Source organism: Haliotis rufescens, unplaced genomic scaffold, assembly GCF_023055435.1.
Source record: "Haliotis rufescens isolate VD_foot unplaced genomic scaffold, xgHalRufe1.0.p SCAF_19, whole genome shotgun sequence".
Classification (NCBI taxonomy): Eukaryota; Metazoa; Mollusca; class Gastropoda; order Lepetellida; family Haliotidae; genus Haliotis; species Haliotis rufescens.
In genome coordinates this window covers 14,990,413-15,010,588 of record NW_025963879.1, presented here as the reverse complement: position 1 = coordinate 15,010,588, position 20,176 = coordinate 14,990,413, and the positions used below count along the sequence as shown (strand labels likewise).

At 39.6% G+C, this 20,176-nt stretch overlaps 1 protein-coding gene across 1 annotated transcript; it reads left to right on the top strand.

The window, feature by feature from the left end:
• Positions 1–1,012: 1,012 nt before the first annotated feature.
• On the top strand, positions 1,013–6,553 carry LOC125381632. Its single transcript, XM_048398734.1, has 5 exons — positions 1,013–1,198; positions 2,166–2,796; positions 4,020–4,201; positions 4,738–4,958; positions 6,150–6,553. The coding sequence occupies exons 1-5, from the start codon at positions 1,046–1,048 to the stop codon at positions 6,364–6,366; spliced, it is 1,404 nt and encodes a 467-aa protein (XP_048254691.1). The 5' UTR covers positions 1,013–1,045; the 3' UTR covers positions 6,367–6,553.
• The last annotated feature ends 13,623 nt before the right edge of the window (positions 6,554–20,176 follow it).

Here is a 20,176-nt window from a genome sequence, read left to right as displayed (position 1 = left end):
CAAATCTAGGAAACTAAATGTTGAAGAACATTCCATGTCCTTCGCGAATGCCCTTTGTAATGTTTTTAAAGAGAAAGCTATGTTCCTATTATGTATACAGCCTTCCCAAAAATGAAGTCATTTTAAGAGCAAATGACATCAAAAGGCATCTCGGTCATTTACAACTTAGCAAAACATGTTCTTCTATCCTTCACATTAAGTTGGTTGGTTTGCTGTTTAACGCCGCACTCAGCAATATTACAGCTATATGACGGCGGTCTGTAAATAATCGAGTCTAGACCAGACAATCCAGTGATTGATATCATGAGCATCGATCCACGCAATTGGGATCGATGACATGCATCAACGAAGTCAGCGAGCCTGACCACCCGATCCCGTTAGTCGCCATTTACGACAAGCATAGTCGCCTTTTACGGCAAGCATGGGTTGCTGAAGACCTATTCTACCCCGGAATCTTCACGGGTCCCCTCACATTAAGAAATGAAGTATCATTTGATTGATTTATACATATATATTGATATTTTGTGAACTAATTCATTGCTATAATTTTCCCTGCATTCAGCTGGTCTCATCTGTATTACATGAAGTATGAACTACAGACCTCTGACCTCTCACCACGGACTAAACATCATCATCACAACAACAGCCTGACCACCCGATCCCGTTAGTCGCCTCTTACGACAAGCACAGTCGCCTTTCACGGCAAGTACGGGTTGCTGAAGACCTATTCTCAACGGTGAGGGGTCATATTATATGTACGTTATCTGAACAATTTGCATTTGTAAATATCGGCAGGTTTCCACGCGGTTGAGTGACTGCTATAATTAATATTGATCAGTGATTTTTACATAGCTTATGCAATATGAGGATATAAAATATGCTTATTTGTGTATCAAGTATTACACTCTTACACTACTTTCCACGAGCAAAAATGAATCTCAAAAACACCACTCTGACGGAAAACAAAACCCAACAATACATTCTACAATATTCTACATTATTTTCAGTGTTCCAACCTCTGACGACACTCAGTGGCTTCCTGAACATGGCGTACTCAAGAGGGCGAATCATGTCGACTATTGAAAAGATGTCTCACCTTTTCGGTGGGAACCTGAAAAAAAGACATTTGCTCATGATACCGATACTTGTGTTATTCCTGATCTATATCTATCTCTCATGGACCTCCGTAAAACAAGATGTAAGTTTGGAACCTCATGCATCGCTAATGTGTTAAATGAAGAAGATGCATTTTCTATTTTGTTTATATATTAAAAAAACGTCAACGCCAGAGAATAACCAGTCTCGCTTACCCAACGAAACATATTCCATTGGCGTAAAAAGCAAAAGAGCGGTACAAAGTATTTGAATGGATCACTGAAAAAGAGTGATGACACCTTGTGTTTGGCAAAAGGTTGGCCTGCCCCACATGTAGCACCAACCACTCACACAATTTACATGAAATCGTAAGTGCATGCTGCCCGGCTCAGCGCAACAGTACTCCTGCCATGCGACGGCGGCGTGTAATTACAGACAAAGCAGACAATCGATGGACCTGAAAAAACAGTGACACCATAGCCCATTTAAAGATCTGTTGAAACTATAAAAAATATGTATATTTTGAATTACGTCTGGTTTGTACAAGTGCAGAGACTTCTAACCTTCATCTGTCCCTGTGCGTTTCGTTCAATTGTCTGTTTTCTATCCTCCCATACCAGTCTGACCTGCCCTGATACAGGGGCAATACTGATCAAACCCAAATGATCACCCACTCACTATATTTGAGAAATAAACGATGAGTGGGTCATTTTTATGGTACAATAAAACAGTGAGAATGAACCATGAGTTGCGCAGCCCCGAGTGGTTTATTCTCCCGGCAGTGTCTTTTTGTACGATAAACAACGACCACGAGTCGTTTATTTCTTATATCAACATTTTGTACATTCTTTTTAATGGCAATGTAATGTAAACGCTTTAAAAACATTTACCCGTATTTTGATAATGATGACTTCCTGAATACGATCCCACCTCGCCAATGTCGGATAAGTCCATTTTATAACCAAGGGGTCACATTTGGTATTTCACGGGTAGTCGATTATCTGTACTTTTCCACCCAATTTCATATCTAGCCCATTTCCATCTTAACATTTGCATTAAACTCTTTCCAGCTTTCAGTTGAAATGCTAAGCAGGAACTGGTCACTTCATGGAAACAAAATCACCTCGTCTGATGAAACAAAAGAAGTCTTGCGCTACTTCAAACAGACTGGGTATTTGCCTAACTTCTTGTTGACAGCTTATGCAAGTGAAAATCGACCCCAGAAGGGTCGTTTAAATATACTTCTGAACACAATGGATGGTTCATATGAATATCTTAAATGTTGTATTTTGACAAGAAACAGAACACTACTAAGGACGTGGGCTATAGAGGTATACAGATATGGCGGCCGTGCTCACTTCCACCCTACAAAGTACAGCTGTTCAATCCCAATTGATACCGACGTTGTCAAAGTCTCTCTGACGATATCCACGTGCAGCCATGACGTCTTTGATTACGTTCCAGTCAAAAAACCAGTTCAACTGCGGAATGGTTTAGCCATATGTGGAAAGACCTTATTTGGGAAGGAACTCAAACCGCGGCGTCTGGTCGAATGGATAGAGATTCAAAAGCTACTGGGAGTTGATAAAATTCTAATATTTGATTTGGACAACCCAGACAGTATTCGGATTGTTTTCCAACATTACATAAAACAAGGATTTCTTGAAGTACAGCCTTTTGAGTTGCCAGGGAGAATTAAAGGTATTCCGTTATGCTTTATCGGATTCGTGTAAATGTTGTTGTTGTAATTAATCATAATCATAATTAACCTGTAATAGTATATGCCTGAAATAAATTATGAGCTCAACCCCTTCATTATATTTGATAAATCCCGAAGTTTCGCGTTTATCTAGGAATGACCTACGTATATGGCATATACGTCTAATATACTACTAATACCTTCTGAACAGTTTCAAGAGATGGCATTTGACAATCGATTTCAATATGAGGATGTCACTTTGTAAACAGACAAATATGTTTTGTCAGAAATTTAACAAAGGGTGCAATTTTAAGAATATAAACTGCCTGGGAAAAAGAAAGTATTCACTTGAACATTACATTTGGCCAAACTATTACAAGCGTTATCAAAACGTTACTAGGCTGAAAACAGTCGCCGAAGTTAAGATCCAAAACACAAATATGATACCCGTATGAAATACACTATCGAATGACCAATTCTTGTTTGTTTCAAATAAGCCACCATCAAACGAAGGTATATGCATTCTTTTGCCATTCAGTTTAGAAATATGTAGTAAGGTGTGCTTAACGCGTTTTCCAGGTGACTGTATATAACAGCTAGAAACAGCTACATGCACGACACACAGATCAACCATGTAGTCGCACTGTATGTTTGATTCTTAGATCAAGGACCAGACTTTCAATTCCACCACAATCAAATTACAGGTCGTAGGAGGCGACTTAACTGGATCGGGTGTTCAGACACAACGGCAGATTGCATGTCATCCTACTCCGATGGCGTAAATCATTGCTCATGTTGTCAGTCAACATGCCTGGTATAATATTGTTTCATTGCAGACTTGCCCCGTCCCTGTCCATGAGAATGACTTAGTGGTTAAAGAATAGGATCAAGTACACTTTACAGCTCAATCAAAATAATGCCTTAAAAATTTATGGAAAGCTAAATACCCAGATGGACTGGATGTGCATACTAGGAGATCGAAACTTGAAACTTGTGCCCAACGTCTGGTGACAATAAATCACTAGGATTTGTCATTCGATACTGAAATATCGCCTGTAGATACAGGTTATATAAAATTATTGGGGTACGTATTTTTGCTTGAGACAGAATATTTATCAGTAAGTGCTTCAAAACTTAGAAAATAGTTCTCTGAAAGGTGGTACGAAACATTTATTGGGGACCCACGCAAATTCTGCAGGACCTCAGTCTTTGGCTTTGATTGCAGGTGCTTCCTCCCGGGATTTGTATAAACACCGCCATGACCACGATGACCAGTTTGAAAATGATGACAACTTCCCCCTGCTTGACTGCAGAGAGAGACTATCCGGTTACAGATGGGTCATGGGTATCGATGTAGATGAGATTGTACTTCCCAGGAAAAACATGTCCTTAAAGGCTTTTATTAAGGTAAGGAAATGTGACTTGCTCAAATTCTATTTCTTGTATTTTGTTCACCGCTAAAGTAACCTACGTTTTCTATTTCATTTTAGGCCAAGTAGGTAATTCTGTCTTCTTTCTCTCACATTTAGCATAAATACTGAAGAACAAATAATTCACAGAAAAGTTTCAAGTCTTTATAATGTAGCACATAATTTGAATAATTATGTTTTTGTACTTATTTGGTTTACCGATGTTTTGCTATTATCATAGGGTTGGTAATCGAAAACAAATAGATAGATAAATACATTGTAAAAAACGTGTTACTATTTCGACGCGAAATAGTATTTCAGTCAGGAGAAATTAAATAAGAAAATTATAATAAAACAATGAGATTGAGAAATTAAAGGATTACATACCATCTTATATTGGTCTGTATTTTTATCAGATGCAAATACTGAAACAATATTCTGCATTTGTGAAAGTCCCTGAAACAATTAATACAAATCTGCTGCTTGCAAGTTGTATCGTTATCAGATACATATGAAGTGTATATTGTTTTACAGGATCTTGTTGCTAAGCACCCTCTTGCTGCTGGCTTTCACTTCTACATGATGTTCCACTACACCAGCTTCGGTAAAACCAGGAACCATTCTTCTGGCATCGAACACTTCGAATATTCCAGATCTACTCCACCACAATGGAAGGCTTACAAATACATCTACATTCCTCATAGAGTGGATTCGCCAATCACTCACCTCGTGGACCCAAGACGCCCTTTCACAGTGTAAGTTGTGATACAGTTTCATATTTGATATTACATGATAATTGTATCACTTAACATCTCACCTGGTAGGGATTAAGCTGGATATAGATAGATAGTGCTGCGGTCAGCAGTCACCTTAATTGATAAAACACAAACTGTTCATGATAAAAGTTTTATTTAAAGGGACTATCAGTTAAAAGTCAGTGAGGCTTTCATGGAAAAGGTTGTAATGCGTAAGATAGTTTTTGTGTCATTTGTTGGATACTAGTATTTAAATACAATTGCGTGTTAATTTCATATGTGGCTATCGTGGGTGGCTTAACGTGAAAGTTGTACAACGTAGCTACCAACGTCATGTCTATATTATAGAAGCCTTTACATAATCGACAACCAGACAAACCGATGGTTTATGTAGTGAGTGAGTTGGGTTTAACGCCGCTTTTAACAGTATTCCAGGTATATCGCGGCGTGTCAGCTTAACGTGGGAGGAAAGCCCGAAGTGTTGCAGGTCTCATACGTTTACCACTTCGGTGAAACCCACGAGCACGGGTATGGTGCTGACAAACCTAGAAAAATAATTGAGGCGAACCTGGGTTCGAACCCACAATCATAGGTTTCTGGCGTGCCCAAGGGACGCAACTCGGAACAGAAAATCGCGGAGCATTAGACGACTGGGCCACCCGTGCCCCCTTCGATGGTTAATAGCATCAGTAAGAAAGCTTGTTTCAAGGGTACAATTATACTCGATGATCAGCCAGGTCAGCCATCTCAACCAGACATTCCCATGCTTGTCTCCCGTTACGCCAAGCATGGGGTCAAGTGAAATGTTCATCTCAAAATCCCAAAAGGCCTCGAACTAGAAAACACATAATTGAATTGTGTCGATCAGAACCTGCATGTTCACAGATCACCTGTCTGTATGTTACCAGCTGTATCTGTACTATATGTATGTTTTGCTTTCATTGGTGCACATATACAACTGTCTAATGCCTCTCCGCTGTGCAAAGTAGCATCCCTTAGTCATGCCAGGATCCGATGATAGTAGTTTTGAATACCCGTCTCTGCCATCTTTGAATGTCAGCACATGTCCTTGATTTCATCTTGTGTCACTTTCCTCATGCATTAAGCTGGTGACGTCATACATATTTTCTTTTTAAATGGCCTTTATTTTCAACATTCACACACACACTCTTCTGCTATCTATTGTTTCAGGCCGCGAGTTTCTCCAGACGATGGGGTAATTCATCATATCCGTATCTGCGAGCACAGAGAGAATGACTGTTTTCCTCCGGGTTCCGCCAATGACGAGTCACTATTAAGATTCGAAGCTGACCTGCCGTCAAAGGTACAGAAGGTGATGAAACAGATTACCCAATTGAGAAGATCCGGTTTAAAAGGACGAGGGCCTAAATGGACCTTGGTGTCGTGATGATAATGGACCGACAGAGGTGCACAGTTTTTATTGTGTTATGAGAATCCATTATAAACTAAGCGTCAAAAGAATGTATAGGTTGGCAATTTGTAATTTTCCTAAAAACAGCGATAACTAGTGGAAAGTGGGTATTGGGAATATGACTGCGCAGGAACAGGTACCACAAAAAAACCACCTCACCCGAACGCGCTAACTTTGACGGCGCTCGTGCAGTGCAAAAAAATGGTGAAACAGGTTTCCCGCCTATTGCATAAACTGCACGTGCATGTTAGCTGTATAAATGCGTTCGTCTGCAGGGTATAACCACACGTGATGAAATGCCACACAAAAGAAATGCCACGACTGTCACAGGAGCAGAGAGAGAGAGAGAGCCATCGGTATGGCCGAAATGGGGGCAACACAGGTCCAAATTGCCAGAAGGTTTGGTTGTACACCATTGACAGTAGCAAGGCTGATTCATCGGTACACGCAGACAGGGAGGACACCGAACGACCCCGAGTGACAACACCACTGGAAAGCGGTCAGATACGGCTCATTCACCTGCGAAACAGATTCGTAACGGCGACGGCGACGGCGACGGCAGCAACAGCGTTGGGACATGCCATTAGCCAACGTACAGTACTACGAAGACTTAGTGCTGCTGGAATCCGAGCGTATCGTCCTTTCCGAGGAATGGTAATGACTGCTCAATATCGACGCATGAGACTGCGATGGGCGAGGCAGGTTCGATGCTGGCAAGTGAGAAATTGGCGTCGAGTGTTGTTTACTGATGAAAGTCGGTTTAACTTGTTTCGAAATGATGGCAGAGGACGAGTTTATCGACGCAGAGGGGAACGTTTGGCTCGCGTGTATTCGAGAGGTCCATCCATTCGGCGGGGGAGGTGCCATGGTGTGGGGCGTTATTTGTTGAGATCAGAAGACTGATTTGGTGATTATACAGGGAAACCTGAACGCTGTGCAGTACAGAGACCAAGTGTTGCAGCCAGTTGTGCTTCCGTTCTTACAAAACAAAGAGCAGGGGACATTGTTTCAACACGACATTGCCAGGCCCCATACTGCAAGACTGACTCGGAACTTTCTAAACCAGCAGACGTTGACGTTTTGCCCTGGCTTGCCCACTCACCCGATATGAATCCTATTGAACATCTCTGGGACCATCTTGACAGACAGGTTAGAGCAGGCCCTGAGAGACGAGTGGCAACGGATTCCAGTCCACGTAATCAGAAGATTGACGTCATCGATGAGGCGGCGTGTCACAGCATGCATTGAGGCGGCTGGAGGTCATACTCGCTATTGAATGCAACTGTGTCGACAATGAAGTTGTAGTGTGTCTGACAATGTTTTGGTGACATTTCAGACAACTTTTGAAAATGAAATTTCTTACCCCACCATTGTTTACCTTGAGCTTACATTACCTGTGATTGCACAATTTCATTCAAACTGTGGTTGATCAATCATTTGTTACCCCTCCCTAGATTATATTATAATTCACAACAAAACCTCTTCTTGTTATTTTTTATCGATCATGGAACTCGACCTATACTCTCTTTTGCCGCCATGTTTTTATAAATATTTACTTTTCATGAAGAATATATTAAATATACTGAGTTTTCATGAAATTTATATTCAAACCTTTTTATATATCATGTTGCTTGTGTAGAGATTGCCAGTGACTAACACTCAGCAATGACATACCTTCACATTGTCTATATGTAAGCCCTGGTAAGCTGACAGCCAAGTAAAGGCCGATGGTACGCAATTGTAGCTTGGCTATTTCTCTTCAAACTGGGTGAAGACAAAGTGGTCAGTTCCCAGGTCGGGATTATGGTGTAAACTGACGTGCCATGTCGACGAGATTCCAACCTTTAACTGTGTATGCCATGTCGGCAATGCGTGAACTATGGATAATATTGGATTATGTGAAACATTCAATGGATCTTTTGGGGAAATGAAGGTATATCACAGCATAAAGTAAGACTGTTTTTATTGTGATAAATAAAATTTGCTATTGCTGTTTGTGAATAATATGAAGCTTGATTAGACTGCCAGTATTAAATTGTTTTTAAATTGTGTGGTCTCTCCTTGTTATGTATGGAAACTGTTCATTGGATCCACTCGTAACAATTGGTCCAGAATTGTCTTCGTGGAGTTCATGTACCCTCTAACTTGATAGTGCTATTGTCTGTATGATACGCCTTCTTGTTTTATGAAGAAGTCAAGTAATTCCATATACTGCATCCAATCAAACCAAACGATAATCAGATAATAGTTCAGATAATAACCCTAAGAGTCGTAATGTGTCTGTGATTGTTTAGAAATGACACCTGTTTGTTCATGTTAAGTGAGCTTTATGGCGCTTTATCGATATTTAAGAAGTACATGTATCACAAGATGGGGCATTACGGATGAGTTCACACAGGGAAACGTGGGGAATCGAACCCGGGTCGTCGGCGTGACGACCGCTTTATGAATTGGCTAGCGTACATAAAATGTGGCATGACGTCTGCAGCCCGAGTCATGTCCAATGTGAAGAACTCGGTAGGAAAGAATTGTGCTTAAAACATGTATCTATTATTTGTACATGTCAGATATTTTGAGAACGTGATTACATCTGAATTTTACAACGTTTATGACCTACACCTGATATTGGTCTCGTGTTTATCACCATGGTGTGTTTTCAGAGGAACTATTCTTCAACCTTTGCATGATGTGGTCATTTTTACCACGCGAACAGTCACGAGCTACGAGAATTTTCGGATTATCTGTTCTGAGTGAATTCGTCTCCAAGCTTAAAGGCGAAACAACCGACGATATTTGGATCAGTCACCCAATGATTCATATCTGTCGAGGTTAGGATCAGTCACATTTTAATACATATCTGTCAAAGCGCGAATGAGTGTGTAGAGATCCACGTCATATTGTACAGTTTCTCGTTATTATATAATGGATCGGGTGGTCAGGCTGGGTGATTTGTTTGTGCTTGTCTTAAAAGAAGCAAATATACCTTTTGTCTTATGATACTATTATTCATATGTAATCGATACAAAGTCATGTCTTGATATAGTACTGAATGTATATGATTTCCTAGGTTCCATAACCTATTGCGCCTCGACTGCCATTATATGTATGCAAAAGCAAGGATTAATCGACGAGGACCAGAAATCCAGTGTTAGATTGAATGAGCAACGACTTATTCGGTCGACGCGACTAGATCCAGTCTGCAAATATCACTCCAAAAGCGTTGTGCCATTAAGATATTCATGAAGAATGTTTTTGTTTTTACTTTCCCTTGTACAAGAGCGCGAAGCAGTTTCCTTGAATAATATATCGATTTCCACAATGCATTTTGTATCAAAATAGCTTCAACTGATGACATGTAAAGTTGCTTGCAAGGACATGATTTTCAACAGAAGACCCGGCAGCACAATCAGATTCGGCTTATTTCAACATAAATAAGAGACATGAAACCATTTTCATAACCATACTCGTGAGACATCTCTACCAAAGGCATCAACATGAGCACCTATTGTACTCCCCTCCTTGCTTATCGTTTGTAATGCACATGAATCGGTGTTTTTGCTTGTATTGGCAAAATAAACAACACGGGAATTCACCCAAGCTTCAGATATCACGATGATTTAATATGGTGAAATAGATTGAATGCGAGACGACATACCAGTATGCATTATGGTAGATGGTCATCCCGCGCATAACAAGGCTATATTAGGTTCTACTTAATCCCCACAAAATATTAACTTAGTCTAGTTAATATTTACCATCTCTGTTTCTATTAATTAAGATGTTATAGCACTCTTTCTGCTGTCTAATTTGTATGTAACAGATGTGGCCTGGATAATGGGCGAGGATGAACAATAATGGGCTCAACATACAGCCCTGTCTTACACCACAAGAGGTGTTAAAAACATCCGATCTGCTACTACCTATCTTCACACATGCACAAACATTTTTATACATATTTTCAATAACTTCCTACATTTTACCATAAACGCCTTTTTGGAGAAGAACATACAACAGTTTCGTTCTATCAACAAAATCGAACGCCTTTCGAAAATCTATAAAGGCGGCATAAAAGCGATGTTTTGGTTTTCTTAATACTTTTGACACAACGCCTGCAAAATAAAAATATTATCAATTGTTGAATGATCCTCTCTAAATCCAGCTTGGGATTCCGATAACATCTCGTTGATTTCAGCCCAGTATCTAAATCTATGTTCAACAACAGATGGAAATATTTTTCCTATTTCATTCAGGAGGGATATTCCTCTATAATTGTTAGGATTTGTGGACTCACCAGATTTATACAAAGGAATTATAAGGCCAATATTCCAGGCACAAGGGAAAGTCCCTGTCTTTAAAATAGCATTGAAAAGTATATTTAAGTAAGGGACGATATTCATGCAATATTTGAAGAACTCGGGTGGTATTCCATCCGATCCAGATGTCTTACCTAATTTTAAAGTTTTCAATACTTATTTTATTTCTTCGTCTGTTATCATATCTGAAAGCACCTCAGTATCGTTACATTTCTCACAATTCAGAGGATCATGATGTCTGATAAAATCTGCAACAGATTTATCACACTCATTATCAGAAACTTGTTCAGGATTATAAGTTCCTGAAAGTAAGTAACCCATACAGACGTTGACACCCCAGATTTTCGACTGCGATACTGTAATAAACGTTTGTTTGACAGTACTCCAGAAAGTTTGGCAGTTTTTATTTAGTAGGGCAGAATTTATGGACTCAATCGCTTGTTTTTTTCTTAAAACACTATTGTTTTTCAAGACATAATTTTCTAAAATTTCTTTTAGACTCAAGGTACAACCTCACATTTTTTGGACACCATACCCGTGCTCGTGGGTTTCACCGAACTGGTAAACGTCTGAGACCTGCATCACTTCGGGCTTTCCTCCCACATTAAACTGATACGCCGTGATATAACTGGAATATTGTTAAAAGCGGCGTTAAACCCAACTCACTCACTCACTCACATTTTGGGGACTTTTTTTGTTCGAAGAAGATGCAAACAGTTGTATTTCAACTTCTTTTTTTTAATACATTACATTCATTAAGAACCAATGAGGTTGATTATGAACCTGAAATGAATCTGATTGTACTTTCCTTACTTTTTCAAATAAGATCCTGCAACATAAAACCAATTTGTTAATTCATCTGCAGCTTCATCTATGTTCTCATTCACTAAGTTAGAGAATTTCTGAATAATTGATTGTACTTTATCCGAAGAAAAATTGGCATTAAATTGCTGTTTTCCTACTTCTTCCCAAATATATCTTGGAATACTCGTTGTTTGTACGTTATCTTTGGGTACTAAGTTATATGATTTGGACAATAACTAAAATGACATGACATTGGTAAGTGATCACTCTCTGTACGAATATGCACAAACATGTTGGTAATATGAGCAAATATAGAAGTTGATGCTATAAAATTGTCTATCAAGCTCATACCATTTAAGCCGATAAACGTAAAAAAAAAACACTGTCCCAAAGCTTTCTTCCATTACCTATATGGATACCCCAAAGTTTACAGATGTAAAGAAGTGATAAACCAAACTTATTTACCTTTTCATCCAGAGAAGTTCTAGGCATACAGAATAATACAGAGCTATACATTTCACCTAGATTTAGCAAATCTACATCTTGTTCACTTTCAATAATAAAAGGGGCGGTCGGGTAGCCTTGTGGTTTAAGCGTTCGCTCGTCACGCCGAAAACCCGGTTTCGATTCCCGACATGGATACAATGTGTGAAGCCCATTTCTGGTGTCCCCCGCCGTGATATTGCTGGAATATTGCTTAAAGCGGCGTAAAACCACACTTACTCACTCACTCAATAATAAAATCTTCCCGCAGTGCAACTCGAGCGTTCAAATCTCCAAATAGGAGTAGGTCTATGTCACTATCATGTTTGGACGTAATGGCAGCTATTTTATCATCAAGATCTTCAATACCATTACCTTTAGGATTTTCATACATGAGTTTCTTCACGAGTGTCTAAAACACGAAGGAAGATAGCTTAATAAGATAGAACACAAACTATAGTCGCCACTTGAAATATGATCATGAAATATTGCAATGATTAAATAACCAAGATAGCTGCATCTGTGTTAATACCTAGTGAAAACAAGCCATTCCACCGAAAAGGAATATTACTTACAGTAAGTACGAAAACTGCAAAGTTCGCTTTTCTCTGATACTATATGGGGTTCACAGCGTCAGAATAACGTGGGAATAACTGTTAACTTACAAACATCTATAGTGTTTTAGAAGGAAACTTATCAACTAAAGAAATATGGCATTATATGGGACGAGTCTTTGGGGTTGTAAATACTTATAGATATCTAGGAGTAGCCTCCACTTGTAAGTTTATTCTAAGTAAATATGTTGGTGATCTAGCTCTACGTGCCAAAAAGGCTTTATTTGAGTTACTTACTACAACTAGAAAAATATGTATTACTGACCCAGAAGTATTCTTGAAGTTATTTGATTGTCAGGCAAGTCCGATTCTTTTGTACGCATCTGACATTTGGGGGACAAATAGATTTAAGAATATGGAGAAAATCCACCGACTTGCTTTTTAAAAAACTTTTACAAATTGTACCACCTAATGGTATAGTTTATGAACAACAACATTGTGGATGGAACACAGCTAGAAGTTGTCTAGAGTTTCCTCTACAAGAACGTACAGGGCTTAAATAAGAGACCGACCATCTTATATTGTGTGTGTGCGTGCGTGCCTGCGTGCATGTGTGCGTGCTTGCGTGCGTGCCTGACTGCGTGCGTGCTGGGATTTTGTATGGAGATAAGATATTTTGCAGCTGCAGCTGGGACAATAAATATATCGATTAAATCCCTCCCTCCAACCCCCATTAATCAAATGCAATTAATAAATGCGCTACTGACAAGATTATCCTGCGTATATTCAATCAAATGCACCTGGGACAATAAATATATCGATTAAAGCCCTCGCCAAACCCCCATTAATCAAATGCAATTAATAAATGCGCTACAAACAAAACTATCCTGTGTGTGTTCAATCAATTTCAAATTTTAATCAAAGGTTCATTTCAGCATGTGTTAAAGCCATTTTGGCATTTAAAGTTTGAGCCATACATACATTTACGGTTGGTGCAGTGCATATAATTGATTGGTATGCAATTAATACATGACAGCTGCATTATGGGAGGAATGAATAGCTGAGCAACAATTGTGCTGCTCTCAGCACCAACTGATTTCAGTTATAACACACTTGCATATATGTACTATTATAAGTTTCGAAGAACCAGTTGTTATTCATATAACTGAAGACATCAAGTTTTGTTTAACGCAAATGGTGTTGAAAATAATATGGAATAAAAATCAGTGAAGACACCAGGTGTAAGCATATCCTGCTCTACCGGTAGCATCCGCCACACACACAATTTGCCATAAAAATGTTTGTTTGTTGCTTATAACCGCGCAGCAGATATATGACGGTGGGCTGAAAGCAACGAGTCTTGCGAGACAACCCAGTGATACGATAGGGCGTTTACTGGTTTTGTTGAAACTTAAAACGATATTTTAATTTTGAATTTGCGTGCATCGCCTTCACACGGGCTATTACGTACAATCTTGGGATAAATAAATCCAAAGACTTTTTCATGTACAAACTGGTATCAAATCAAGCGTTTTGGGGACATTCATCCATTACTTCATTCAAATATTAAATGTAACAGATATGTAACCTCAGCACATAATGGCATTCTGTACAGATGTTCGTGTGGATCAATACCTCGATTTTCTGCCCTTAGTACATTTCAGTTAGTATTGTGTGGGATATTGTTATATATGTACCGAGGCATTCAGAAAGCACAACATTGATATTCTCCACGTAAGTACCCGTTAAATATTCTGCTGTATATGTCGACTTTGAATAACCAAATGAATGTAGAAACCTTCCTTTACGACTATGACTCAGATTTTTATTTTGTTTGGTCTGTGAGGGTCGCAATCGGACCAGTGTCCCTTAGGAAATGGCACACCCCAAGGTAGCATTCTAAGCCCAAAACTTTTCAACGCTATGATTAATTACCTATCCGAGGGAATACCCAATAAAATTCTAACTTTCAAGGAGACCCTACTATCACTTTAAAAATCACTAATTAGAGCAAAAATAGACTATGGATGCCATACATAGTCTGGATCCCTGCCCACGTTGGAGTGTTTGGCAACGAACACGCAGATCAGACAAAGCAGCCAAATCAGCACTGAAATTAGAAGTAAGCATCAACCTACCAGTATAAAAAAACGAAATTAAACGTATCACAAAGGAGAAAATCTTCCAAAAGTGGCAAAATAACTATCAGAAATCTGATTGCAAACTAAAACACCTGCTACAAAAGCCACTTAAAAAAACAAAAATCCACCATAAAATTCAAACAAATGACAGAAAAAAAATACAAACAAGCCACACTTAGTTAAACTTCCACCTACCCCAAATTATAAAACACCAAACCGGTAAATGCCCACTGCTACTTAAAAGAAACGCCTGAACACGTAATACTGTCCCGTGTGCGACATACGCTGTTGGTGGGAAAGCGCACGTTAAATCCCCAACCTCAATCAGTCACAGACGTAATACTATATTGCATACATTACCAGCAACACAGAACAACACTGCAAGTGCCTGAATTATTTAAATTTCAGTGAACTGAGTATATTCACATGTTAGCTTTCATAGGTTGTGAAGGATATTTGTAAATTCCTAAATTGAGTCCACTCACTAACTACTGTGAGCGTTTTTGGCATGACTTCTATGCTTGTATAAATTTAGTAACTTCTAAAAGCGGCGTAAAACCATACTCACTCACATAAGCTGTTAATCCTCTGCTGTGTGCTGGCAAAGTGTGGATAAACCTCTGTGTCAAAGACGATCAAACTTAGTTAGAATCTTTATTTATCTTCCAACTGGTGACATTTTAGTAAACTTGACAAGTGATGATGAATTTTAATATTCATATTATTATAGTTTTATTAAATTGTAAATAAAGCTTAAATAAAATTGTGCTACACTCTCGTGAAAAGTATATTTTCTGTGAGTAAGTTTACATGTCACGTCACACAAGCATCTTTTCAGTTATATTAAGACGAAATAGTTGCCAGCTCTTGGGACTACATGTGACATTGCTGCTTTTACATTTCTGATACAGGTGCTTGACTGCCTCTACATCATGTTGAAGCCGAAACAGTTCTCATGCTATCCAACAATATCACATCTAAAAATGTGACATCAGCAAGTACATATAATAACATGTGTATTGACATTTTTCGTCAGGATAACAAATATTTCTCTCCTTATTACCACGTCCAAGTGCAGCTTAACATGGGTCCGCCTTTGGTCAAAAGTTTGTTCCCACTGTAATGATTGTGTCACGCGTTGCACACGCGTGTCGAACGGGGTGCACACCCGTGTTTAACGCGTTGCGATTAAATTGATGACCCAATGGGAACGTTTCAGCTTGCATAATAGAGTTTTATTTAACCAGAACCTTAACAGAAAGGTTAATGGGGGCATATGAACCTTGATGGCAAAGGTTTCCGCGTAAGTGAAATTATAGTTTACCCAATAATTAAAATTTGGAAACGTATCATCATCTTATTTTAGTACCGATAATATGGGCGTAAACTATTCACATACGTACCCTTGATATCCGGAATGATACATAACTTTCTAAGGCTTGAAAACTTTTGAAAATTATATATTTACAAATGTTTCTCCACCTAAGGAAACGTTCATATTTCAAACCCTAGTACACTTAGAAAGGACTAGGAAAGCTCAGCACCAATCACAATTAAAAGGAATGCATTCGAATACTCTATGATCAAGTATTTACTGGGGTATCAACTTTTTATTTCATGCCTTGGAAATGTCAGAGAATCCGGTCAGAGCAATTGTGCTTGTGCATACAACAAAACACGGTGATCATATGTCTCAAAGTTGAAGCTCCATATGAAATAAACGCCCAAAGTTAATTCATATCGGAAAACACTACATAAAGCCGGTCACAGCATACATTTCTATGGAATACTGTAAGGGACATTCTCACGATCTCGCATTCTCGCGATCTCGACCTTTGGAAACGAGCTAAATATGCCCAAAACACGAGAATACGAGATCGCGAGATCGCGAGAACGCGAGATTTGGCCAAAATCTCGCGTTCTCGCGATCTCGTTCTCGTGTTTTTGGTACATGGCACTTTTTGTCAAAAGTCGACAACGCGAGAATGCGACATTTGGACATGATGCAAAATCTCGCAATCTCGCAATCGCGACTCGACAAATTAGGCCTAAAAAACACGAAATCGCGAAAACGCGAGAATGCGACATTTCATGTTCTCGCGATCTCGCGTTCTCGTGTACTAACATAAGGTCAAGTAAAATGCGTTCCGTCTCCCATGTATTTTAAAATTCAATCAAACTCGAACTGATAATTCATTGCGGCCTTGACATCCACATGGTGGGCTTGCTTATACTGGAAAAGTACCCCCGATATCCAGCCTGAGGGACCGGCATGGCCCTGAATAAGTGAGTGAGTTTGGCTTAACACCGCTTTGAACAGTATTTATATTTCAGTTATACCCTGGCTTGTCAGCTTGAAATGGGACGAAACCCACCATCAAAGGTTTCTGGCACACCCAAGGAACGCAACTCTACACAGCGAATTGCGAAGCCTCAGACGACTGAGCCACTAGATGACTGTATAGGTAATTGGCCGAAAAACGCGAGAACGCGACATTGGTCAAGTGTCGCAATCTCGCGTTCTCGCGTTTTTGAAAATAGGTGCCTATGACTGTACAGGCGATTGGCACAAAAGCACGAGAACGCGAGATCGCATCATTGGTCAAGTGTCGCAATCTCGCGTTCTCGCGTTTTTGAAAATAGTTGCACATAACTGTATAGGCAATTGACACAAAAGCACGAAATCACGATAACGCGAGATCGCGCCATTGGTAAAGTGTCGCGATCTCGCGTTTTTGAAAACATTTACATATAACTGTATAGGCAATTGACTCAAAAACACGAGAACGTCACTAAAGTTCCCAATAACAACTTTATCGTCAGTTTAATCAGTCAATGAGATTATCTGTAGTTGCTAGAATAGGTATAAATACGGATGACAGACAGTCACATATCATTCTGGGGCTGTCTAATAAACTGACTGTTTATTCACTCAGGTGGTTCCTCTGCTAAGGGAGCTGATTTCCCAACTCTCGTGTTAATAGTACCATCATGTTTCCGTGGATTGACATGTCTTTGCATGTGTTTGTGACGGGTGCCATCGGTTACAATCCTGTGACTGGATAAAGTCGATATATTTAATTTAATATCATAGATACAAATATGAAATTCTGGACCTCGATAGTCACATGTTGTCGTTGTACAAAGGCATTGAAAACTGTTGTCATGTCATATAAGGCAACGATTTTGCGCCAAACTCAGTATCTCGTGTGAACGCCCGGGGGAGCAATCAGGGTTTTGCATCTCCTCTGCACTGACTGGTTAAGCGTGCGAATTCTGTCCTGCGGAATTCGGCGCCATTTTGCTTGTAACGCGTTGGCCAGTGGTGGAGTGTCTGCGGCGGTTCTGACGTTGACGTACACGTCGATCGAGTTCATCCCAGGGTTGTTCGATTGGGTTGAGATCTGGAGATCTCGGCGGCCAGGGCAAGACGTTGATGTTGGCATAAGAAGGTAGTCTACCGAGACACAAGCTGTGTGCGGTGGAGCGTTGTCCTGTTGAAACAGCTCCCTTTGGCGGTCAATAATTGGAAGAAGGTAAGGTTGAAGAATTTGATTCATGTAGCGATTTGCTGTCAAATTTCCCTGAACCACAACCAAGTCAGATCTCGTGGTGTAGGATATGCCCACGCTCATTTCGTCGACGATAAACACGTCGTCTTTCATCTCGTCAGTGAAGAAGAAAGCGTGATTCCTCACTAAACCCCGATTGTCTCCAGTTTCTCAAAGTCCAAGGCTGTAAGGTATGGCACCAACGCAAGCATCGCTGTCGATGGATCTGATGCAAAACAGGGACGATAACTGATCTTCAGAGTCGGATTCCAGCCTTGCGAAGATGGTTCCTGACAGTCTGAACAGACATCCTCCTCAAATCAGGGAGGCGTCCTGCGGCCGGTGTCACGAAATATATTCGCCCCCAGAATAAAATCTCCCCCCGGCGCATTTATACCGGTACAGTTCCGCCCCTCTCGAAATAAACTCTCCCCCTACCTACGAAATAAAATCTCCCCCAAGAATATCCCCCCCCCCCCCCCCCCCCCCATTTCGGTCGTTTTATAAATACTTGCCATGCTTGTGTAATCGGTTAAATTGTACGGTATACATTGTAGACAGACAGACAGACAATAACTTATTAATGTCTCACTTCTGTACATACATAAAACAGCTTTGTACAAATAAACATTGATAGAATGTACAGAACCATTCAATAGAATTATGAGAGATTATTAACAGAATATCCCACTGCTAAGTATATGATAAATTGTTGAATTAACATCAGATAAGGTTGAGAATAAAGTGTGTGTTTTTTCAATACATCTTAGACTGGTGAGTCTTCTGCTCGATGATAACCAGCCTACTCATATTTTTACCCTTTTCCCCATTGTTGGAAAGTGTGTCGTCTGCTACCCCAGCTGGAGCCACCTGGTAACAATTAATCACAAGCTGTCAATATACAATACATTATAATACATCAAGATGGCAGTTTCCATGTAAAGATTAAGTATTTCTAAGCAACTTAAAGATATGCACAATATCTAGATATGTGTATCTTTAATTTGCTTAGAAATACTTAATCTTTACATGAAAACTGTCATCTTGATGTATTATTCTGTTTTGTATATTGACAGCTGGCGATTGAGTATGAGGTTAAACTGTATCATCTTTACTGTTTTGATATTTTGCAATATGTTGTGGTCATCAGTTAAGCAAATCAGTTTCGTTGTGTCTTTTTAACAAGGTGTTTTTCATTAAGATTCACCGCCAGCCCGATTGTAACAATTACATGTGCACTTTGCTTTGACGATGCCGGTTGATGTTGTTCAATACAGGCTGGCGGTGGGCGTTTTTTAATCTGTTCTACATGCTAATCATTTCGGGAAGATGATACACATTTCTCTATATTTTGGGTTACTTTGCTTATATAATTTCCGATTATCATTCTTAGTTTTACTTTTTCTCTTTTGCTGCGGTGATATCCATCCGAATCCAGGACCTTTGCATAGTCCAGATTTAAAGTTTATACATCTAAACGTACGCTGTCTTAAAGACAAAGTAGATTTAATCAGTGCTGAATTAGATAGTTATGATGTTGTATGTTTAAAGCAAGGACTGGTCGGCTCGGAGTCAGTATACAGTAAACTGTGGCATGGTATCTCAGTGAGCTAGCACTATAAATCGGCATCAGTCCGGACTAGTACAAGCAGCCACACACACACATACACGTGCATGCACGTCGCTATATAAGTGCAATAACCTTGGACGCGACGTTAAACCCAATTTCACCTCACCTCACCTACACTAATACCATTTTCAAATCGTAGCCTGTATTAAGGAATATATTTTAGATCTTAAATCAGAGTATAACGGAGAGCGTGAGCTTGAGGCGCGCGTGGAAATGTTGACAGTTTTTACGTAGTTAGTGTTAAAACCGAATGTTTGCGAGGATTAATAAGATTTCTGAATTTCAGTTACGACAGTAACCGTACATGTAT